Raw genomic sequence first — 25,892 nt, 5'->3', positions numbered from 1 at the left:
TGTGACTATTCGTTTAAATTCTAACTGCCAAAAAATACAATAGTTCTTTTTATTATATAATCACTTCATGTTGCAAGACAAGAAAACAACCATATAATTTATTTAAAATGACAAATTTTTTACATTGATGAATGCTTCCATGTAGAAATCCTCTTAGCTTAATAAGTAATTATCTATTAAAAAAAATCAAACACTTAAATAAAATCATTTTCATCCTAATAAGAAGTAATTATCTATTAAAAAATAAAAATCATAACACTTAAATAAAATCATTTTCATCCTACTAACAACTTATTGATTTAATTTAATTTTTTATCCTTACATCTAATTTTCACGATTTTGTAATCATTTTCATTCTAATTCAAAACTTATTTAGTCAATTTCTTTTCTATCTTTACATTTAATTTTCACGATTTTCTCCCATAAATCTTACATCTCATTATTCGGCTTAATTTGTGCTTACATTTATGTATTCATTTTATTTAAGTAGATTTAAAGAACTCATATTTTCCCTGTACGACAGTAAAACATAGTATGGTTTCAGAGGGCGGGAAGGAGGAGGTCTGCGGGGCTCTTCGTTAAGTCGCGGGAAAGAGAGATGAAATAACATTACAAACAGAAAAGAAATTAGCGGGAAACTGAAGCTATCAATGGCAGGGGTAGATTCTGCTAAAATCGCCATTGAACTCCAAGTGCTTATTTTCGATCGATTGCAAGTGGTACAATCCCTAATCCATATCATTGTTTTTTCGTTCTTTCCTGATTATCAGGTCCCGAGTTCTGAGGTAGTTTAAATTCCATTTATTCTAAGTAGTAGGGTTCCGACAGGATCTGAGCAATTGTTTTGGGCTCTGTTTTGCTTGGGTAAACGTGGGGTGAGATTATGAGTTGCCTTTAAACAATTGACTTAAGATTGTAAACGAGCCGAACTCGCGCCAGGGCTTAAAACATCTAATTTTTGACGAGTAGGTTGAGGGTCGACACTCAAAGTAGCGTTTTTAGGTGGATTTATTTTATTTTCATAATTTTCTGGATAGATGAATATTCGGTGTGGTAATGGGCCGCTTTCAGGACAAGCCTTTTGTTGGTGTAAATGTCCAGAAGTTAGTCAAGGGCATTAATATCCTTTTGTTCGAGCAAGTTGAGAGACTGATCCAAGCGCGTGCCTGTAAGTTCTAGAGCCACTTAATGTAAACTGAAGAGAGAGTGTAAGATTTCTATGGACCGGAAAAGAGGCTGTTTGACTTTAGATTCTCAGCCAGCCGCTCTAGGGCATAAGTAACCTGAAGGTGGTCGAGGACATAATTTGACTAATGTTAGTTGAGGAATTGGTGGAAGTGATAGTGAGGAACCTGTGACTGCATAGTGTTGGTTGACAGCGTAATGGAAAAGACGTAGTGGGTTGTTTTACATAATATCGGTTCATTGCTTACATAATATAAGGCGAAGGATATGAATTGCACTACTTTTCTTAAGCGACACACCGAAGGGACGGTATTGACACTTATTGATGTAAGCAAAATTGAATAGCGTGTATATAGGAGTTATTCTACCAAAGAGAGGGACAGGTTGGCTGTTCGATTGAAATGTGCAGTTGGCTGCTCAGTTGAGGGCATTAAACTTGAAGTTGTTCTAGGGAATGAATTGCCCGATATTGGTCAAGGACTTGATCAGAGTGATGTTCATGGCCACAAGGCACCAATCTGCTGACATCAGTTGAAGACTTGTTTTTGGGGGCCCAGGCACTTGATTGATGCTAGGGAATCAAAGGCTGGCACAAACCAACCTCTCTACCGAAGGCAGATGAGGTTGGCTGGCTGAAGTCCACGGTAGGTTGGTTGGTCTGAAGTGGTCAAGCCAATCAACAAAACCCAACCAAACTGCAGTGCTAACCCTGTCTCCACCAGGGTCCCAAGGCTCACTGAACTCACATCCATACAAATTTAATAGATAAGAACATTCAAAGGCATCTATAACACTAATCACTATCTCCATCCTCTACAAGGTCCCCACGGATGTGTTGACTCTGCAAGTAATCCAACTCGTAGCCACTGATCCCAACTATTATAGATGACAAGTACTCATTCTCCAAAGGATGATACAATCTCGAAGCTAATCCACATCAATGCCTCACCAAAACCTCTGTATGGATAAGAAGTAGTGATGAGTACTCCTCCCTATACAGTCTTGATAAAAGGCTCCTACGTCGATCAAGGACTGACTATCATAATACTGAATAAAACCTCTATCAATTGACTCACCACCAACAATTGTAGTGGATGTAACCATAGGAGAACCTGATGCAAGATGTAGTTCTCTACTGGCTTTTATAGATACACCCATCGCAACTATATCATCTGCATTTGTAACTATAATGGATGTAGCCACATCAGCACAACTCGAGGATGACAAATCATCTCCAACTACCATTGTAGAGGATCACATTGTACTTGTAGTTGGTGAAGACTGCGTACAACCCAACTCCTCGGTAAACTCCTCTAACCATGAATGCGAGTCCCATAAAACCAATTGGGATCTCTCCAATGAATCTGTAGTCACCTTTAGCTCATGAGTGAGCTCATCTACCTCATCCTCTTTTCCCCTCAACACATCATAACAATTGCAACTCCACTCGAGAAGATAGTCCTTGACAAACAATAACTGCAAATAGTCGTGTTACATTATTCTGATAGCTTCTTAGAGTGTATGAAACTCTATGAGAGAAAAACTACCATCATATTGCTCATCTATCGCAGGAGTGCTCCAACCATAGGGGGCTAACATCTAGCAAGCAATGGTGAAGTGCTCAATGGTTGTGGCAATTTGACTGTCATTCACCTTTAATTGCCTAAATTGATGTCTGTGGAATTCATGGCACTCATGCAAGCTCGCAAAATGAAAATCTGCACTATGAAAGGATGTTGTATCTGCAATGCTCACTTTGTGATCAACATCATGTGTGCTATCATTATCTCACACATCAACCGAGGTACTATTGCTAAGCACCTTAACAAATGACTCATCCGATAAAGTGGAAGCTGCTGTTTTGTCAATCTCTTTGTACCCTTCCGCTTCCATCTAATAAATAAGTCCCTGCAAGTCATGATCCTAGGACTTATTACCAATAGATGAATTCTTTTAATCATTTTCTCAGGTCTGATCTATAAAATCAGATTTGTTGTGACCGACACCTGCATCACATATCTCATTTCATGTTTTAAGTGAAACAATTGCTACCTCGTGATAATGTGAAGAGTTCAAACTGCTGTTGAAAAAAACCTAAGTTGCCGAATAAAAAACGGGAATGAGTACGGGTATGTGGGTAGGAAACACTGGTACAACAATTTTTTTTGAGGTGTTGGGTACATTTTTGGTATGTTCATACACATACACATACACATAGACTTAACTGTGTATACATATGTATAGACATGCAGCTAAAAAATAGAATTAAGTCTAGAATGCCATATACCAATACATATGCTAAACAAAACCATTACAACTTTCAAACTTTGAAACATATCATTCTAATTTTAATTTAGTGTTCAGTATCAAAAAGATCAAACTAGAGTCTCATGATAGATAAATTTTGAGTTTGCTAATCAGCAATGTAGGTCTTATTAATATCTAAAAATAAAACTAGAAGCACTGAACATTTTGACATTTAGAAACACAAATCCCAGATGAATATCCACAGGAGATTTGTTTCAGAATCCAATTCCAGTACGTTTCATGCTTGTAATTGCTCGAAAAGTCCCACAATTCAGCAACTAAGCTGAAAAAGCTGAATTTTTGTTGTTATCCTCAAACATCTCTGCATATTTGAAGAACTTCTTCTAGATTTCACTCCTAAGTTGTTTGTTATTCCAAACTGATTCAATGGATTTCTGTGAAGGAGTGCCAAATAAACCTTGCTTTATCTTTTCTGCATATTTCCCTCAAATACATTTCATTGTATTAGACACTTCCAAATTGAAGCCAAGCAACCCAAGAAACCATCAAAACCATCTAAATTGTGAAGCTTATCTGGTATTCTTTATAACTTATATCAACTACCAATTCAATTTCTTCTCTAGTTTTGCCCATTATTGAAGCAAGAGTGCTGTCACTCAAATAACAACAACACGACCAAATTTTTTTCCACAACCCCCAACAGGATGGCAGTAAACTGCTCTGATATCACTGTAATAACCCCTACAGGTTCTGGTATTCCTTAAAACTTATATCAACTTCCAATTCAATTTCTTCTCTAGTTTTTCCCATGATTGAAACAATAGTGCTATCACTCAAATTACAACAGCAAGACCAAATTTTTTTCCCTAACCCCAACAGGATGGCAGTAAACTGCCCCAATACCACTATAATAATCCCTACAGGTTCATAACCCCTAAATTTTTAGACTTATGTGGTATTCTTTAAAACTTATATCAACTTCCAATTCAATTTCTTCTCTATTTTTTCCCATGATTGAAGCAAGAGTGCTGTCACTCGAATAACAACAAGACCAATTTTTTTCCCCAACCCCCAACAGGATGGCAGTAAACTGCTCTAATACCACTATATTAACCCCTACAGGTTCATCAACCTCCAACTTGCAAATGTTTGTCTTTGAATGTTTGGTTTCATTTGGAAATTTAAAATAAAAAAAAACCTTTTGCCCGACAAGATAGAATAACTTTGCAAATATAAAATATGTTAGTTTGTGGTGATTGATCAGTGAAGTACTGTACATGCTTCATAATTATTAATTATAACCTTAAAGTGGTAAAAATATTTGTATGAAGGAGCTTAGGGTTAGGGATTTTCATAAGGTGTGATGCGAAAATTGGTTCTTGCGGCATTATTGAGCTGTAAGGGATTACGGATTGTAATCAGGTTGTAATCACTGGATAATGATAATATTGGACTTGCTGTTGGTGGACGTACTCTACGGATTGGGTGAACCACATTAAATCTTGGTGTTTTGTGTTATCTTATATGTGATCTATTATTTTCTGATATTGGTTATATTTGCATGTAATTGTTATTTTTGTCTGTGGTTTAATCCTAACAAGTGGTATTAGAGGGAGGTTTTTTTTAAAATTTTTTTTCAGTTATCCTCTGCAGGAAAGTCTCACAGTTGAGTGGGAGTCTCACAGTTGAGTGGGAGCGATGGCAGACGAGGGTAAGTTGAGGGTTGACAAGTTTAATGGGTAGAACTTCCAGTTATGGAAGATGCAAATGCAGGACTATCTCTATTAAAAGGATTTATGGAAGCCGTTGGAAGGAAAAACTAAAAACTAGGGAACTATGACAAATGAGGAATGGGAGGTTTTAGACAGAAACGCACTTGGAAGCATTCGGCTATGCTTGACACCATTGGTGACATCTAACATTACAAAAGCGAAGACAACAAAAGAGTTGATGGAAACTCTAGTGAAATTGTAGGAGAAGCTCTCCACTTCAAAAGAGGTATTTCTTATGAAGCGTTTATTTAATATGAAAATGACAGAAGGTGGATTTGTTGCAGATCATTTAAACGAGTTTAATACTATTACTAGCCAGTTATCTTCTGTGGGTATTAATTTTGATGAAGAAATTAGGGCTCTTTTGATTTTGTGTTCTTTGCCCCAAAGTTGGAATGAATTGGTAAGGGCTGTGAGTAATTATGTTTTTGGATTGAATACCGTAAAATATGATGATGTGATAAGTGTTATTTTGAGTTAGGAAACTCGTAGGAAAATCTTAGGTGTATTTACATCAAGAAGTGTTTTGAACGCACAAAGCAGAGGTAGAACGATTGAAACAGGAAATAACTTTGGAAATCATGGGAAATCAAGAGGAAAGTCAAAGGGGAAGAGTTCTCAATCCAAAGAACTGAGAGATTGTTGGTACTGTGAAACCAGGGTATAAGAAGAAAGATTGCTTGACTCGAAAGAATAATGAAGGAGATAAACCAGAAGGGAATAAGGAGGCAAATGTGGCAAGTAACAAATCCGAAGAGGATGCTTTGCTTCTATCTTTAGAAAGTCTTGATGATTCATGGGTTTTAGTTTCTGGTGCTTCATTTCATGCTACATTGATTATGTCCAAGGGGATTTTTGACTTGTTTATTTGGGGGATAATGAACACTGTCAGATTGTTGAAAAGGGAAAAGTTAAGATTAAGTTGCGGAATGGGAATCATTGACTACTAAATGAGGTAAGACATGTTCCAAGGCTGAGTAGGAATTTAATTTTAGCAGGGCAACTTGATGATGAGGGTTGTGTAGTTAGTTCTAATGATAAAAATTGGAAGGTTTCAAAAGGTGTGAAAGTAGGCACCTTATATCTTTGTACAGGTCATACTATTCCTATTACATCCCAATTTTTGATCTAGCTTGAAATATAGCCGTTGAGGTTCACATGAAGTCAGTTGGTAGTTTAATTTGATATAATCTGGCGAATTGGTAAGATAGTTGGTCGTTATGATTTCAAGTGAAGATGACATGTTAGTTGATCATTAATTGTGAATTCATGGAATTAAGATGAAAGGTTAATTGTTGTATTATTTATGATTAAATAATTTAATTACAGAGAAATTCCTTGCAGGAAGCATGTCGAAGGGGTGGAAGCATTGTCAGAAAAGAATTAGGCAGGGCATCACCATCATTGGGCAGACAGGTAGAGGATCTAGTGATTTGAAACAGGATACATTTGTGGAAGTACATGAGTTATTTAAATAAATAATTTAAATTTAAATAATTGAGTTAAAATATAAAATGTATCTTAAAGGATTTTAATATATATCTCTCATCACAATATTTTAATTAATAATTATAAACAATTGATTTGGCACAATTATAATTAAATAATTAATAAAGTGATGTTACTTATAAGATTTTAATAATGTTCAAATTTTAACAACATTTGAATTATTATTTTTGAGTTATAATCTTTCAACCTTCTTTCCATTCTTTTATGCCTTCCTTGTTTTGAATCGATTAAGTAATTGGAAAATAGAATCCATTATAATATTTTTAACTTTATGTTCTTGCTTTACATCAAAATTATGATTGGAATTCATATAGTTTCTTGTAACGGATAGAAGCCATAGAGTCGAGCTCTCTATTATTTATTAGACTCCCATAGTCGTTTCAATATTGGATCTTTTCCTTCAGTCTTTCAAACCATTACCGCTGGAACCAATATAACAGAGCTCAAGAGATTGAATTCATGTTAGCCGAACTTCCCTATCATATTTGCCGTGGGTAACAATTTAGGAACCAAAATTTATTCAAGTGCAGAACTTTCGTATCATTTAGAGGAATCACCTTGCAGAGCTAGGCTTGCACTTAGTGAATCCCTATGTGGGAGAATGGCTCACCGTCACTTGTCTACTTGCTTTCAATTCCTGGATGCTGTGTTGAAACCAAAGCAAAGGTATGTTTGCATTTTCATTTACTGGGTTAGTATAATTGACTCGGGTTTGGATTTTGTTCAATTGGGCTTTACCTTGAATGAGTGAAGTCAGTGTCTTAGGGATTTTTAAATCGGGCTTCACCATGTTTAGATTTATTGCACGATGCATGAATTTGTGTTCTTCATTTTGTATGGGGTTCCACCATTGTATATATATTATCAGGAATTTCTCTTTCTTTTCTCAAAGAGTAAGTTAGTAGTTCGATTAAAATACTCTGCGGTTTGTGTTATTAATTGAGTTTTCCTTGATTGAATGAGGTCATAGATCTTACTACATTTTGAATGGGCTTCATCATTGTCAAATTGGACTCACGTTGTTTGGATTAGGTTTCACCAGTTTATGCATATGCTTTCTGCACTGTTCAATGTGATTTATCTTGATTAAATACATGGAGTATGTAATATGTTAATTGTTCTTTCAACCATCCATATCTCATTAACTCATTTAAAAATAAATAAATATTAAGAAGTCATTTAAGTAAATGAAGTATCTTTTGAAGCTTCAAGTAGATTGAATCAAATCTTTCTACGAGATTCAACTCAACCCTTTAAAAAAGAGGAGATCTTGATATGATATTTTCTTTTAAGAGGAATTCAGTTATGACTAATTTAATTAAACTAAACATTCCAATTTGAAATCTTAAAGAACATAGTTATGTAAACATAGAATGTGAGATGATGGATGTATGTAATCATCTTGAATACTTGATAGAGCCGATGCTCCGAAAATTCCGATTACCTGGGACTCACTCGGCTGTGTAGCCAAGAAGATGGGTGATGAAGTGTGAGAAAGGAATCCTTAATAGTATGAATCAATATCAGTTATGACATTTCAATATTTACCATTTAATATGAATTAATTAATAGCTCATGCACATTCTTGTTACTGTGATCTCTTGTTGTCAAGTCGTGTGGTGAGTTAAATTATCAGGAAGCCCAGTGGATGGCAAGATGACCCTTGACAATTTCGGGTAGGGAGGGCCTTTCTCGTTAGAGATCGTGTGGGGATAAGTTGTGGTCCGAGGTTGGGTGGTAAAGCCCTTGACAATGTTTCACCTCTCTCAAGATGTCGGATATGCGTCAGACAGAGATAAACCACGCTTTCAATTGTTTATCGGAATAGGTAATATCACCTTTATTTATGAGGAGGTAAGATTAAATTGAGTTATTTCATTGTTACCATTATTTTACAACTAGATGTAAGGGATAGATTCATAAATTACTTTTCATTTATATGAATATCGAATATAAGTATATTTCTAATCTTGAGTTACTGTCACAGATAAGTAATTGGAAGGAAAAGAAATCTGAAGCCCTAATTGATTGTGTGACAGTTGGAACCTTAAATGATACAATGGTATTGGAAGCCCTAATTGAATCCTTGGCATTGAAAGCCTTAGTTGAATCTGTGGTTGCAGAAGCCCTAAATTGAATCCGTCATCGCAGAAGCCCTAAATTGAATTTGTGGTAAATGATGCCCTAATTGATACAGTGGTATGTGATGCCCTAATTTAAAATAATAAAAGTATTTAATTGTATTTATCTTTTGATTATAAGATAGCGGTTGTTAGATGATAGTTTTCATGTGAAATTGTTATAGTGTATTTGTGGACTAACCTGGGTGGTTGCAGAAGCAACCCTAGCTTGAATTCGATCTCAGATTTTCGAGGCATGTAGTTTTCAATTTTTGTAATAACTTCATTTGATGATATTTCAAGTTTTTAAGTTAAGAAATTTTGTCTAACAAATTTTAGCGGTAAATCTTATTCACATGAACCTGAATGATATAATTGTCTTCCTATGAAACGAAGTAATAATTGTGTTCTTTGAGTATGAAAGATGTTAGTTTAGACTTGGAAAAAACCAGATGTTATAGTTCCTTCTACTTTGATTGTTTCAGAGAAAAATGAATTTTCAGGAACAATTGCTGCAGTTGAGCTTGCTGTAGATTTTGATACAATGCTGTGGCACAACAGACTTGGGCACATGAGTGAGAAAGGTATGAAAGTACTTCAATCAAAGCAAGTTTTACTAGGTTTGAGATGTGTCAATATGGATTTTTGTGAAAGTTGTGTGTATGGAAAACAAAAGAGAGTGAGTTTTGTGAAGACTGGGAAGGAAAAGAAAAGTGACAGATTAGAGCTTGTGCATACAGATGTATGGGGACCAGCTCAAGTATCTTCCCTTGGTGGCTCTCATTATTATGTTACATTTACTGATGATGCAACTAGAAAAGTATGGGTTTATTTCCTTAGATAGAAATTTGATGTATTTCAAACTTTTAAGAAATGGAAATGCTTGGTTGAAAATGAGACTGGTAAGAAATTAAAATATCTCAGATCTGATAATGGTGGTGAGTATTACAGTCATGAATTTGAAAATTATTGCTTTGCTAATGGTATTCATAGATAAAAAATTGTTCCAAGTACTCCACAGGAAAATGGAGTGGTTGAACACATGAACAAGACTATAATGGAGCATGCAAGAAGTATGAGGTTGCATGCAGGGTCGCCATTAAACATGTGGACGGAGGCTATCAATACTGCTTTATATTTGATTAATAGAGGTCGCTCTACTCTTTTGGGTTGTGGTATTCCAAAGGAAGCATGGATTGGTAAGAAGGTGAGTTATTTTTTTCTCAAAACTTTCGGTTGTGAAGCATTTGCTTAGATAGATTTTGAAAATAGAACCAAGTTGGAAGCTAAGTCAAAGAAATGTGTATTTGTTAGATATGACATTAATGAATTTGGTTATAAGCTTTGGGATTTTGCAAATCATAAAATTGTAAAAAGCAAGGATGTCATATTCAATGAGAAAGTGTTGTACAAAGATCTGTTGCAACAACATGAGACAAAAGAAGATGATTATGTAGTACTGGATGATACTCCAAAAGCTGATGTTCCAGCAATTCTTCATGATCTACAACAACCGCAACAACAAATACCACACACCCCAGTGAATGTTAGATGGTCAAGAAGGCTAAGTAGACCTCCAGAAAGATTTTCTCTTTCTTTGTATTCTATTTTACTTACTGATGCTAGTGAACCTAAATGTTTTGATGAAGCTGTGCAGGTGGATACAAAGATTCAATGGGAGTCTGCAATGGACTCTTTACTGAAAAATAAGACATGGGATATATGCAAGTTGGCTGCAGGTAAAAAGACTTTATAGAATAAATGGGTTTACAGGTTAAAAAAAGAGGATGGAGGTAAGAAAAGATTTAAAGCCAGGTTAGTTGTCAAACGATTTGCACAGAAAAAGAGCATTGATTTTGATGAGATATTTTCTCCTATTGTTAAAATGACTTCTATTCGCATTGTTTTAAGTATTGTGGCTACTGAAGATTTGCATTTGGAGCAGTTTGATGTTAAAACAACTTTCCTTCATGGTGATTTGAATGAAGAGATATATATGGCACAACCATAGGGATTTGAGGTCAAAGGTAAGGAGAACTTAGTGTGCAGATTGAAGAAAAGTTTATATGGCTTGAAGTAAGCAGCTCGACAATGGTAGTTGAAATTTGACAGGTTTATGCATGAGCATGGATACAATAGGTGTCATTTAGATCATTGTGTTTATTTTAAAAGGTTGGATAATGACAATTACATTGTTTTATGTTTATATGTTGATAATATGCTTATAGTTGGGTCTAACATGGATCACATTACGGGGTTAAAGGAATAGTTAGCACATTCATTTGCTATGAAGGATTTGGGGGCAGGAAAACAAATCTTTGGTATGAAGATTTGTAGAGATAGGAAGAACAGGAAATTGACATTATCTCAGGCTGATTATATTACAAAGGTGTTGTAACATTTCTCTATGGAGAATGTTAAAGCTGTTAGCACACTTTTACCTTGTCATTTGAAGTTGACTAAGGAGATGTGTCCCAAGACGCAAGAAGAGGAGGATAAGATGTCCAAGGTACCTTATGCTTCAATTCTAAGAAGCTTAATGTATGCTATTGTATGTACAAGGCCAGATATTGCACATGCAGTGGGAGTTGTTAGCAGCTGTATAGGTCATCCAAGGCTTGAGCATTGGAATTTAGTTAAATGGATTATTAGATATCTGAGAGGAACATCCAATAAGTGTTTACACTTTGGGGGCTCTGTTATTGATTTACAAGGATATGGTGACTTAGATTTGGTAGGGGATATTGATACCAAGCAGAGTACCATAGGTTATGTATTTACTGTTGGTGGGGCAGCTGTGAGTTGGGTTTCTAGGTTATAAAAGGTTAATGCTTTATCCACTACAGAGGCAGAGTATGTTGCTGCTACAGAGGCAACCAAGGAGATGATATGGCTTCAGTTCTTCATGGAAGAATTGGGACACCCATAGAGGGATAATTATTTGTTTACAGATAGCCAGAGTGCCATCCATCTTGCAAAGAATTCATCTCTGCATTCAAAGACAAAACACATTTAGCAGTGGTACTATTTCATTTGGTCAGTTTTGGATGATGGACAATTAAAGCTGGACAAGATACATACAAATGACAATCCAACAGATATGTTTACAAAGGTAGTGACAAGGGAGAAACTGAACTCCTTCAGCGTCGGTTGGTCTTCTCGACTGAACAAAATAAACGAACAACAGAGTCCAGGCTGGTTTGATCCAGTGGGAGCCTCATGGAGTAGCGGCCTAGCTATAGGATTAGTCTCTAAGTGGGATATTGTTGTCTAGTGTGGAGCCTGATCAGTCCCCAAGTGGGAGATTGTTAGTTTGTGGTGACTGATCAGGGAAGTATTGTACATACTTCATAATTCAGGATTTTGGCCTGACATGTAATTATTAATTATAACCCTAAAATGGTAAAAATACTTGTATAAAAGAGCTTAGGGTTAGGGATTTTCATAAGGTGTGATGCGAAAATTGGTTTTTGCGGCAATATTGAGTTGCAAGGGATTACGTTTTGTAATCAGATTGCAATCATTGGATAATAATAATATTGGACTTGCTATTGGTGGACATAGCCCAGGGATTGGGTGAACCACATTAATCTTAGTGTCTTGTGTTCTCTTATATGCGATCTATTGTTTTCTGATATTGGTTATATTTGCATGTAATTGTTATTTTTGTCTGTGGTTTAATCCTAACAAAATATTCTGGAAATAAAATAGAGCTGTAGTGATTCTTATTGAGCATAATATTATAATATATAAATATTTACAATGTTTATCATTAACTTAATACTTGGAGGTCCTCAAGCTTTTATTATAAAATCTGGAATGTATAGCAGCAATGTATGAACTTGTAATAACCGCTGATAATGAATATTCAATGCTGGTAATAATTGCAATGCTACCACAATTGATTCTAGAAATACCCTTTAAAAATCTGCACTTAGATCCTTGTATCTTTCAATACGCCTATAATATTCTCGAAACCCTTGAATAAACTTCACAAATTTGCTCATAAGTATTTGAAACCTGATTAATAAGGGTTGCCAATGATAACCCAAAGGATTGCAATGAGTAATCATCAAATATAAACACAAACCCTTGATATTTCTTCACCAATAAAACCAACCATGGCCTCTAAATAAAGCCATTGCCATGTGCATAATTCTTTTGATATTATATCAATTCAAAGTGTTGGAAACTATGAATAATTCTCAATTCTCCAAGCTGAAACTTCAGAAACTCTTGTCTCCAAATTCTCTTCACACAAATAAAAAAGCATAAGCCATTAAATGTTTTAATAATAATTTGGCCACTAAAATAATAATCTCCCAACATACTTATCCTTTAAATATGCCGCCCGTAACAAGAGTCACACCTGTTATTTCCTCATGTTACCAAATACACTTTCCAAAAATAGAAAAGGTTATTCTCAATCATCACCAAACTTACCATAAATAGTGAGTACATGAAACTAATCCCTAACAAAGTTCAATTTGAGCCAAATGAAGACAGAATTGGAGTATAGTGAATTGTGGAGAAGACAAGATCCTCCCATAACTGAGCCTCTCCTTCAGAAGTCCCTCTATCCACAATAATTAGCCTATGAGAGAGACAATAACAAGCTAACAACTCATCCTTTAACATTGACAAAAAAGGGGATATTATTGAATCTTCTAGATGCCTTGATATAATGACAACATTGAGAACACCTTTAACATCAATGAAAAACATTAAAAATCTCTTCCATTTTCATCGATGACAAACTACAAAATGCTCCTCGTGTGATTGATACTCTTTGTTAACTTGTTCAACAAGCATATTAGATTTCTCTATCCCCTTTGGACATCAATTACAAAGGGACACTTCGAATTTTTTTTCTAAAGAACTTATGTTCTTTCTCCACTGCACTCATTAGAAATAATCTTATGCACAAATACATTATGTACTCTGCAAGACTATGAGGTCTTCTTGTAGCAGGTAGTAAATGCTCCCCCTAAACTTGTGCTTCCTCTTAAACTTTAAAAAGGAGTTCTCTCTTTATCTCTCTCAACTTTTTGCCTAAAAAACTCGAATGAATTATCGTAGTTCTCCTTTTTGCACAATGGCCAACTTCCATCGTCTTGTCCCGAGAGGCATTCTATTTCCTTTATCTATCATTACTTTCTATGTTAATATTGCCCACAACACCCTTGCTAATGCTTTTTGCTATGGTTTCACATTCTTTTGTACAAGATGAAACATTGTATTCTTTATTGCTGGATCCATTGCACTTCTCAGTTTGTGTATGAATTGAAGTATGAGTGGCTATTGATCTTTTGGGATATAGAGACTTCTATTGCTAGAAGCAAATTTCACTACAAAAAATCCCTATGTAAGAATTCCAATGAATCTCACTCAGCTCAAGCAATTCTTTGGTTTGTGTGGATTCTATAGGACATTTTTTAGGGACTCGACATAGATTACAACCCCACTTGCATATTTGACCAAGAAGTGAGCTTTTGAGTGGTTAGATTCAGTGCATAAGTGTTTTGAGCACTTCAAGAAGGTGATGTTCACATGCCTTCCAAATTTCTCAAACCTTGAGTTACAATGTGATGCATCAGGTGAGGGGATTGAAGTATTATTAATTTAAGAGAAACACCCATTAAAAGTAAGAAACAAAGAGGTGCGAGAGGAGTTACTTTGTGTGTGTTAAAGAGATGTTGGTCATTATGCATGCTTTGCTAAATTCAAAACATACCTAGTTCACGGTAAGTTTATCATCAACACAATTCATAGTACATACATAATAATACCAAGTTTATCATGAACGAGAAGGATGTTTGTAACAAATGATTTTTCATAACCAATTTAAAACTCCTAATGATATGATTTTATAAGTAGTTGATTCCATTTCACATGACAATGACTTCTATTAACCGAATATAAGTATGATAAAAGTAATTGCTTCTAATCTAACTGTATTTCATGTTCAGCTGATATAACGAGAATGAAAAATAAATATATATACATTGCTAACAATTTAACCATTTCTAACTGATAATATATTCAGCTGAAAAATAAAGTAACGACTAACTTTCTTAACTAAATTTATATCAACTGAAATAAAAGTTTATTCAATGTAAATGACTAGTTATTTCTACTAAAGGATTAAAAAGTAACAGTGTAAAAGAAACATACAGTATTAACGGAAGAATTCTTTATTTGGTTGTTCAAGCTTTGACATTGGTGAGAGGAGAAGCATTGACATAGGCTTAACCTCCCAACCTCAGACTATACTTATCCCCATATACCCTAACTTATTAGAACGACCCTCCCTACCTTGAGATCGGGCTTGGGATGTTCTTCAGTCCAGCCATCTGAGCTACCGGGTGGTTTGAGTGCCTGATTAGTTATACAAACAAGTGATTTCAAGATTGGCACATATGCCTATAAACTACCTTGGCCAAGGATTTCAGGTGGGTTCATGGACCCGATCACCACCACTCGACTTGACAACAAATTCCATTCCCAGAACATGCATGAGCTATTCATTATTCATTATTTAGATATTCATATCTGATTTCATTATTGTTTCTTGCAGGTTAATTCCACCTCTTCACCATTCCATGGCTTCTATGTCGGGTGAATCCTAGGGCCTAAAAGATTATGCTCATTCTGTTATTAGTTACACCTCTTCACCATTCCATGGCTTCTTTGCTGGTGAATTCCTCGATGTTTGTAAGTTTATGAGCATTCTGATATTATTGTATACACCTCTTCACCCTTTTCATGGCTTCTTGTCGGTGAATTCCTCGGTGTTTGTAAGTTTATGAACATTTTGATATTATTGTATACACCTCTTCGCCCTTTTCATGGCTTCTTGCCGGTGAATTCCTCGGTCTTTAGAATCCATGATATTTTGTTCTTTGTTTTGGAGATTATAGCAGCATGTTTATTGATATTGATTTCAATACTCATTACAACTACAATTCGATTTCATAATGACGTTACGATTTTACAAAGATAAAACTAAAAGATGTCAATGATTCAATGAATTGCATAAGACCTTCAACGAGGTATAAGTATGTTGGCTGCATTCGGTCTGCTACTTAAAGTAAGGAAGACTTATGATATTCAATTGCATGAAATGTTTCATTCACAATCTTAGCAATTTATGTTCGGTTGCAGTCAGACCTTTACTCCAGAAAGGAAGGAAAATCAAATACATATGTTTTACAATTCATACACCTAGTATTGTAAAAGCTGATTGCAGTCGGTCTTATATTCATGGAAGAAAGGAATTATATGGAAATGCAATGCATAAAAATCATGACTTGAGTTTGGCCTGAAGTCGGTCGTGATGTGGCTTCTCCCATCCTTGGTCGGAACTCCTATAGGGCAATTCTTTTCACCTGCTAGCTTGGTCTCTTGGCGGAATAAGGAATAGATCAATGTATTGCCGATTGAGCGAACAAATTTAAAAAGGCTTGGCTTGGAATGAGTATCACGGCTTAGAAGAGAAACGTATCAGACAAGGAGAGAATGATGTTGCTTGGTTGATTCACGGCTCTCTTAAAGACTTAGCTGAGACTCCTTGGCTTCTATCGGTTTCGAAGATGACCATTCGAATTCAAACATTAATTTGATTTGAAAAGAAGAGAAATATAGAGGGAAAAGAAACAAGGAGGAGTTGAAGAGTTATAAACTTTATTTTATTATTATAATATGTTCTTATATACGTTCACATAAGTATATTGATGAGGTGACATCATTAGATTATATTATTATAATTTATTGGTGCCATTTCGTTTTTATATTTATGTGTTCATATGTAAGTGTTTATTATAATGATAAGATAAGATTTAATAAACAATCTCTAAAGGTATGTATTATACTTTAATTTAGATTATTATATGTTTTTATTATATTGTTTCCTTAATAGCTCATGTGGTCCCATAATGTAACTTGTAGACAAGTCCTTGTATCCTTTCCAAGGAAGTCTTAGGTCATACCTGTCGATCCTGATGACTGAACCAAACGAACATTCCATTCCGATGATCCTGCTTAGCAATGCTTCCCCTCTCTTCAGTCCTGCAATCATCCATGTAAAACATTTTCGCCAAAACATTAATTCCGTAGTATTTCAAAACAAAATATATTGATCATTAATTCAAATCAAACAATTGCTAATCATCTAATAACAGTTATAGATTACCGGTCATTTCATCAACGTATATAAATAACTAACTCATTTCACATGATCAGGAAAAGAAATAATTCGTTAATAGTTGATACAACATATATAAATAACTAATTCATTTCACATGATCAGGAAAAGAAATAATTCGTTAATAGTTGATACAACGTATATAAATAACTAACTCATTTCACATGATCAGGAAAAGAAATAATTCGTTAATAGTTGATACAATGTATATAAATAACTAACTCATTTCACATGATTAGGAAAGAAAAAAAATAATTCGTTAAACCAATAGTTATGATTAGATTAAAAATTAGGGCAAAATTTGAGATGTAAGAATGTCAATGATAGGCATGAGAAGTGGGTTAGTAGATTGCAAGCATATGACTTTCACATTGTGTATATCAAGAGAAAAATAATGTAGTCGCTGATGGCTTTAATAGGAGGCCTCACACGTGTTCTTTGGTGGAGATTTTCACTGATTGGATGGAGTTTATAATAACAAAGTATGCTAACGATTCACGGGCAGCAGGATTAACAGAAGGCACAATTCATGATGATAGGTATACAATGACTAATGAGTTGATTATTTACAAGGAGAGATTTTGGTGCCTTATTCATAACTAAGGTGAAGATACTAAAGACTTTTCATGGACATCTATGATTGGTCATACGGGTTTCTTCAAAACCTACAAACTAATTGTTAAAACTGTAACATGGATCCTCATATTGTTCTGAATGTGCAGATCACACAATCCTCTTCTTCTTATGGAATACCATTTTATTGGTTATTAATACCTTGCACCTTTATTAGGCATAATTGGCGATCCTTGGTAAATGACTGTTAGCTCTAACATTAACTAGATTAGTTATGTTAGTTAACATTAACTTCTTCTTTCTAGGTGCCGATAATGAGAAGGTGTTTTGGGCCGACCTAGATAGAGTCATGTCCCTTTAAGGGACATGCCCTTTGGTTATGGTATATAAGGGGGGGGGGGGATGAAGTTGTAGTTAATGGACACACAATTGAACACCAAGTCTGCTCCTATAAGCAACTCTGCCACAAATCGATACTTGCTGTAATAAATATATTTCAGAAAGGACAATCAATATTGTTATCCAATTTTCAAGATCAGAGATAAGGAAGATCAGAACAGCAAGTATATTAAAGGTACTACCACAGATCTGATCATTAGAATTTGCAGAAATTTTACACTAATTTGAGAGAGGTTTACTTGGAAAGAACATAAGAATGATGTCCTTAAGTATGTCACAAAGTGTCCTACTTGCCACTGGACTAAGAATGGACAAAGTGCCCCACTTGCCATAGACCAAGGGGGTTGGAGAGGTTGCCTATGAGCTTGAGTTACCAACTAGCTGCAAGGCACATAATATCTTTAATGTATCTAGTCTCAAGAAGGCACTTAGATACAACACAATTCCCTCATTTGAGTTGCCATTAATGGATGAGCAGGCGAAGTTGAGATTGATTCCAAAGGCCATTATACTATTATAGACACTAGAGAGCATACTCTCTAGAGCGGAGCCATTAAGGAGGTTTTGGTCAAATGGAAGAACTTACCAGTAAAGGATGCACCGTGGAAAAATTGAGCATGTTTTGCAACATCTAGGGTTGAGTTTGCTTGAGGACAAACAATTTTGGGAAGTTTGGATTGTAATGTTCGCCTTCAAATTGAGTTCTGTTTGGTGGTGGACAGTTAGCCTATTTAGTGGGTTTATGCAGTCTGATGTATTAGGGTTGGGGGATTTTGGAGGCAATTTATCTAGTGAAATGGTAGTAGTAGAGGTTTAGTTGAGTTCTGGCAATTATTATGAACATAATGCTCTTTTCTGAAGTGAATTTAGGCAAGTTCTCCATTATGTAATTTTAGTTGGTCAGTTTCAGGCATTAACTAAGCCAACTCGTAGGGTTACTATTTTAGATATGTTGGTGGGAGTTGTGGATATCAATATTTTTCTATTTAATATAGTTTGGTAATTTTGAAGAATATAATGATGAATTAATATTTTATAGTTAATATGGTGATTTTAATTTTAAATATTTTCAAAAACAAAATAGAAGAAGCCAACCCTTTCTAGGGAGACTCTAAGAAAGAGATTGGGAGCTCATTTGTGTAGCTGAACTGTATATTTGATATTGCTTCTTGTTTTGGAAGAATTGTTCTTCCTTTGGTTTCTGAGGATGAAATCCCTTAAATGCAACATTCTTTATGTTGTTGAAAGACACAATCTAGAGAATCTCTTGGTGATTGCACAGAGAGTTCATAATTGAGCTTCAATGGTGTTTGATCTTTTTTTTTTTTCAGTTTTTCAGAGTTGTAGAGTGTTAGAGATTATTCATGAGGGCTGATTGAGGAGATTTTCAGAGTTCATTGGATAAATTAAGTCTATTTCTTGTTGGTCATACTTTCTCAAGGCGGTTACTAGAGGAGTTGACTAGGGTTTGAGGGGGATTTTCTCACACTTTTTCACTTCATCTCTCTCGTTTATCCTTTCTTGTTGTAAGCCTTCCTTTCTGGAGCTGTTTGGTTAGAGCAACTAGGGTTTGAGTCTTTGAGAACTTCATTTGCTGGTTTTTGATTCCACTGCTCTGTATTTCTCCACTTTTATATCTACGTTGTACTTTCACATTATACTTGGTTTGAGCTTTGAATATTGCTAGTTATTTCATTGTCACACTTTGCTGTTATAAATTTGCAGTCTTTTGCAATACATTTCTGCTCTTCTATCTCTTCTGTCTTTTGTCTCAATACATTTTTAAAAACACAAAACAAAACAAATTATTTATCAAAAACACAAAACAAAACAAAACAACAAAAAACTAAGGAAAATTGTGCAACATACTGCAGTGGTATCATAGCAGTGTGTGTGGTCCAGGAGTGTACAATATGACAGAGGAATGATATTTCAGGCTGGCAACAATCATCTTTTCCACTAGATTAATGCAGAAGCATGTCTGCTCCAAACTTTGTTGCCAAAGACCAAAGGGCATTAGAGAGACGGAACAAAATATGGTCATAGGAATGCAAGACCCAGGGTAATATGAATTTGTTGGATGCTTTGGTTAGAGGGCAGCAAGCTGCAAAACAAAGAGCCCCAAATCAGCATCTAGATTCCTAGAGCTTTTAATAGAAATAATGGCTTGTCAAATGGGAGTGAACATTGGTGCGAAAGATGCTGTTAGTGCAAACATTAATAATGGAGGGAATAGTGGAGGCAATAATGGAGAGGTCTCAGTTCATGGTGGAAATACAGGTTGGCAAATAGGAACCATCAACTTTGAGGCCTCTCATGCCTATCTTCTTAACTAGGGTACCAGCATAGGTTGACAGTGAGCCGCAGATAACAGATTTGCAGGATCAGTTCTGACATAATCAGGAGAGTGGAGGTCCTCTGTTCTAGGCTGCTATCTTATTGAGAGACTACATTGATGGCAGAATGAAACATAGATCTTGCACTGGTGGAAGAGGACATAACTAACTTTCAAAAGAAGGTAGGAAAGTTGACCAGACATTGCAAGTTATTTCATTGTCATTTTGCTGATATAAATTTGTAATCTATTGCAGTACATTTCTGCCCTTCTATCTTCTGTCTCAATAAATCTCAAAAACACAAAACAAAAATAAAAAATGCAAAAGCAAACAGGGCAGCATACTACAAGAGCATACAGCAGACAGTTTTAGAAAGCCCTAAACTCGCAATGTCACTGTGGAAAATGGCCCTGGAAAGAGCTTTAAAATTATTTACAAGGAACTTACAAGAGATATGGAGACAGTTTACACAAATATAGGCAGAAAAGAGAGCAAAATGAAGTTTTATGTTATCTTTGTATTGCTACTTTCTAGGGGGGAACTTTCATAGAGCATAGACTTCAATTGCAATAATCAAGATGCCTTCAGTTGGGAAGAAACTATGAGTGTCTTACTACAACTACTACTATGCCATGCTTGTGGTATAAATAATTTTATAATCTTATTCTAATTCACCGAAGGGGTGACTTACAAAGCATATGCACCTTGTATAATACTAAGTAATAACCAAGACCTATAACCGAATGGAGGTTTATAACATATATTTCAAATTAATATACATGTAAATATGCAGAACTGGATTCTGATATCTGTAACAGGGGGGCAAGAAACCATTTGCAGCCTTAAACTCTACTACTATACACAGGCCTTTGAAAGATAAGAGAAGAAATGATCAATAAAAAAATTGTAAATAAATTATTGTGGTTTGAAGTGCCTGTTCAAGATTAGCATGATTTTAAATAACAACCAAAATATTACAAATCACTTCAGAGATGCAGTAAAATATGTGAAGTAATAATAATATTTGAAATCACATTTTGATTTTCTTGAAAATCCATGAAAGTTTTTTTCTTTCATATAAATACTGAAAATTCACTGACATAGTTTTTCTCAAATTGTCGTTTAAATGATTATGTACTGTAGAAGCTTGAAATCTCTAATAATAAAATTATTCTGGAATTGTGATTTACAATTGGTTTTGGAATCAACTTAAATCTTCTGTTGCTCTCTGGATATAACTCTTCATACGCCTGAAAGATGGGTCTACCATATCTGGTTATTGTTATATGCTACTTGATACATGCATTAAGAGTTATACTAGTTTTGAGAAATTTTTGGATTGACTTATGTTTGTAAACTCATTTTTTAATTCTGTCACCGTTTTAACACTTTTCATGGAAAGTTTTTTCAGCAATTTGTGCTTTCTTCCTGTCAGACCGTTTCCTCCACAATTATCCAGTGATTATATTTTGAAAATGAGATCATTAATGTAGAGTTATGTTCTTCAAGTACAATCTGTCTAGAATAAGCTCATCCACGTTCTCTGTTGCACACCCTCTTATTTCCTGTAAAACTGTGTGTTGGACTTTAAAGACTCAAAGTTGCATGCCATAGCACCTTTTAAATCAAATGGCTTGTTATTTGGATCCCTTGCAATGTACACACAAATCACTAGGTTGTATCTGCAGGAAAAGGAAAAATAATTGTGGAAGAGAATATATCCAAAGGAAGAAGTTTCATGCAAAAAAATCAAGGAAGACATTTTGGCTTTCTGTTTTAAGATGTCAGATGTGGTCCCCTGCAATCTTGCTATGGATTCACCTTGTCTTAGAATTGTTAAATGATTACTTATTATTACAGCATGCTGTTCCTTGCATTTGCTAGTTTTGAGTCGAATAGAGAATCTGTCAAAATCTGTGTGTGTGTCCACAGGTCTTGGATGTAGAAGTTACATTGTAATGTCTTCTTGGATTATAACAGATTAACTAGCATTGAGAGTAGAGCGACAAAGATTAAGGTGATTTGCCTACAAAATACTATTCTGATTAATTTTCATGCAATGTTTGAATTCTGCGCTCTTCGTGTTCAGGTATCTTACAAGTGGCTCAGCCGTAACTTTTCAGTTCCTTCAAATTCAGCCAAAAGGTAGTTGGTAGAAATAGTTAGCATACTGTTTATTTCTAGTTGTAGTTTTTTAACTACAATTTTGTCTTTAATATTGTAAATGCCAATATGGGTAGGCTGCTTCAGGAGTTTGTTGAGCACCATGGCGATGGTCTTGAAGTTGTATATGCTATATCTGGGTGGTCCAAAACAGAACCAGGGTGCTACTCTGTACAACTTGTTCAAAAATCTAAGCTCGAAGGTTAAAATTCTGACCTTAACTTTTTAAGTGCATGCCACTCATATGTGCATTAGAGAATATTGGAATTTTTGAACGAGATTTACATTCTGTCATTTATATGCATTCACGATTTCCTTGCAGGTTCTGGAAATTCTTTCATAGAACAAGTAGTGAAGCATAAAAATATCTACAATTATAAGAGTTTCATCACTGCTGATTTCTAAACTGGGAGATTATTCTAATGTCTGTTTTCTGCTAATTTTGGTGTCCTTTTCTATTTATGATTTAAATCTTATGAATCATATGGATTTTTTTCTGGAACTTCTGTTTTCATTTTTGAATAATTTGATATATTATTATTGATCTGTATCACATTCTGCTGGTTACAGAAGACATGGAGGGAAGATGTATTTTTATCAAATGTTACTAGGTAGATTGAAACATAATAGGTTAGAAAAATAATCTTCTCGAGTATAGGATAAGTTGTTAGATATCCTGAATTTGGCCAAGGCAAAACCAAAATGTGTTGCATAAAGAAAACTTACAAACAATGTTAAGCTTGAAATTGATGTCAATATCTTGTTAAAGTAAGATAACAATTTGCCTGGTTATATATCATCGTATGATTCCAATCCCATTCTTTCCATCAGTTTCATTTGGGGAATATTCCATTACCAGGCATCCTGGAGGGGTCTGGGGATTCAAAACCCAGGACGAAACAATTACTACCTTGTGTCTTAGGGTTCCAATGATTATAAGTTGATTTTTATTTTCTAAGAGTGCCTCCTGCCAGTAAGAAAGTTGAATATTACGATAATTTTCTATTTCAATATCCAAATTTGAAGTGAGATGGTATAGAATATCCCAATAATTATCCTAATTTCTTATTATGTGCAAGGACATGTCCTGCCTAATGGAATATCTATTGAATGGGTGGTCATTTCTCATCTCATTACATTTAATGTCCCCTATTAGGCTTAGACTTGACATTTCTAGTTTAACCCAATTCTAATATTTATGTCCAAGCCAAATGGATAAAGATATATTAATTTAATCAAGTAGAATGGATTATTCATTCATTTAATCTAACTAAGTTATTTAAGTTTGTACTAAACTTATTACTATTCCAACTTGCTGAAGGAAAGGATTAAGTGTATAACTAAGGTGCCTAGAGACCAACTGCAATGGGCTCCCTTAAAGTTTACAGATCCAAGTCCTTAGCCTAGCATGGGACTATCCACAAGATACTCAGGGTTGCTGATCCCTACCCTATTTTGGGACTGTAGCCATTGCTTGGATTTAGACAAGACCCTACCTAGACACACCTCTGTCTTTCCTTCTCAAATTAAAATAGTAATAGTGCTGAGTGTGTGTCTATATATATATGAGCATATATACTAATTAATTGTTGCTGTTCTATTTTTATGAATTTATGATTCTGATCTCAACATGATTATTTGTATTAGATAAATTCTTATAGTTCAGATATATTAGATCCTTTAGGCATCGATTACAGATCATTCAGATTGTTTGATCTTTTAATTATTTAATTCAGTTATATATGCCTGATATGAAATTTCACCATATACTAGTTCATTATACTTTCCGTAGCTATGTTATTTGCCGTCACACTATGCTTACAGAATAGTCACTGACTTATTTAGAATATCCATTATATATATATATATATATATTTCTGATTATCAATAATAATATAATATAGAATTCTGTTTATTAATAATAATATTTATATACACTTATATACCTATATATATATAAAATCTGAGTTCACTGTTATTATTAGATATGAATACTATTTATATAATTCTCCAATCCATTCGATGAAGACCAAATATAACTTGTATTTCTATTCCTCTCACTCCTCATTGCCTCATCAATTTCGGACTATACATTGAGTTCCATTAATATGGCTTAATTAATAATCCCTCCTATCAATATCTGTAATAATCTCTGACCCCTTCTTTTGTATCCATTAAATATTATAATTCTGAACCTTATTCCTTTGAATGCCATTTATCTGCAATAGAGACATTGAATATCGTTATTCATTAGCCATATTTACTAGTATCTATGTCAATGCTTTGAATTGGTATAGATATCGTTTACTACAAGGTTGAATTTTTTAATTTTTGAGTTGCTGTTTCCTGCACTGTCTATTCAGTGCTGACTGTTCATACTATGCTGTCCTGTGTTGGCTCTATATTATTTGTACATTACTCCATCCTCCACCCTTACTCCTGTACTCCTATTTTCTTTTTATATTTGCAAGAGTCAAGTGACGTGTCTCCTGTCTTGAACCGATGGCCCATTCCTTATGCCTTTCAGATTATCAATTTCCTTTAGCATATGTATTAGAATTAATTATTATTAAGTGTTGCCTTTAGCCACGTCAATTCAGAACTGCATATATTTAGGAATGAATATTAATATCGAGAATTTACATAAATATAATATTAAAAATTGTTATAATTATTGAATATTATATTATTAATATTGAAAAATGATATTAGATTATTGTGCGCATTTTATTTCTGGATTTGATTGTGTGAACAGATTTTTACATCAACATTTCGGATCACACTACGTGATCCATCCATCATCAGGATCATACAGAAACGATATTAGATTATATTGATTATTACATCAATCTTATATGTCAATATATAATATATTATATTTAGGCAAGAGCCTACAACACAATGGGAAATTGTGAGCCTCTTATCGAAGAGGTCTTGGTTTCGAATCTATTCACACTTAATAAGTAATAATAATTAATCACAACACATGATAATTAATCTTGGCTTTGGCCTCTTACTGAAAGAAAAAACGAAAAAAAGAAAAAAAAAAAAAAATATATATATATATATATATAGTATATTATATTTGATTTATAGTATTGATTATAATACCAATATAATTAATATTATATATTGATTATAATTTATTATCTATATGCAATATTGAATATTATGGTGATTAATATTATTAATTTATATTATATTAATGCTTTTTATAATTATTAATATTGACTAAAATTCTTTTTGCTTATTATACATGCGTTAAATATATGTATAATTATATCGTTCATATACCAATATTGGGTCATGACATTACAATTATTTGTTTTATGAATGGTTTAAAGCTAAGGATACATGCCTCAAA

The 25,892-nt window shown here is 34.3% G+C and overlaps 1 protein-coding gene across 4 annotated transcripts in view; it reads left to right on the top strand.

Annotated features, from left to right (window-relative positions):
* Positions 1-514: 514 nt before the first annotated feature.
* POLD3 (DNA-directed DNA polymerase) overlaps positions 515-25,892 on the top strand; it is a 63,650-nt gene continuing 38,272 nt past the window's right edge. For 2 of the 4 annotated variants that reach the window (XM_089819649.1, XM_089819647.1), the window contains exons 1-4: positions 515-719; positions 6,570-6,641; positions 22,455-22,510; positions 22,606-22,730. In XM_089819649.1, coding sequence (XP_089675775.1) covers positions 651-719; positions 6,570-6,641; positions 22,455-22,510; positions 22,606-22,730 — 322 coding nt within the window. In that variant the 5' untranslated portion in view covers positions 515-650. The remainder of the gene's footprint in view (positions 720-6,569; positions 6,642-22,454; positions 22,511-22,605; positions 22,731-25,892) is intronic. The other 2 variants (XM_089819651.1, XM_089819648.1) reach the window with 1 other exon arrangement.

Source organism: Cupressus sempervirens, chromosome 3 (assembly GCF_028749045.1).
Source record: "Cupressus sempervirens isolate cs-2001-9-10 chromosome 3, ASM2874904v1, whole genome shotgun sequence".
NCBI lineage: Eukaryota > Viridiplantae > Streptophyta > Pinopsida > Cupressales > Cupressaceae > Cupressus > Cupressus sempervirens.
The sequence above is the reverse complement of the archived record's forward strand: the minus strand, read 5'-3'. Positions and strand labels throughout refer to the sequence as shown.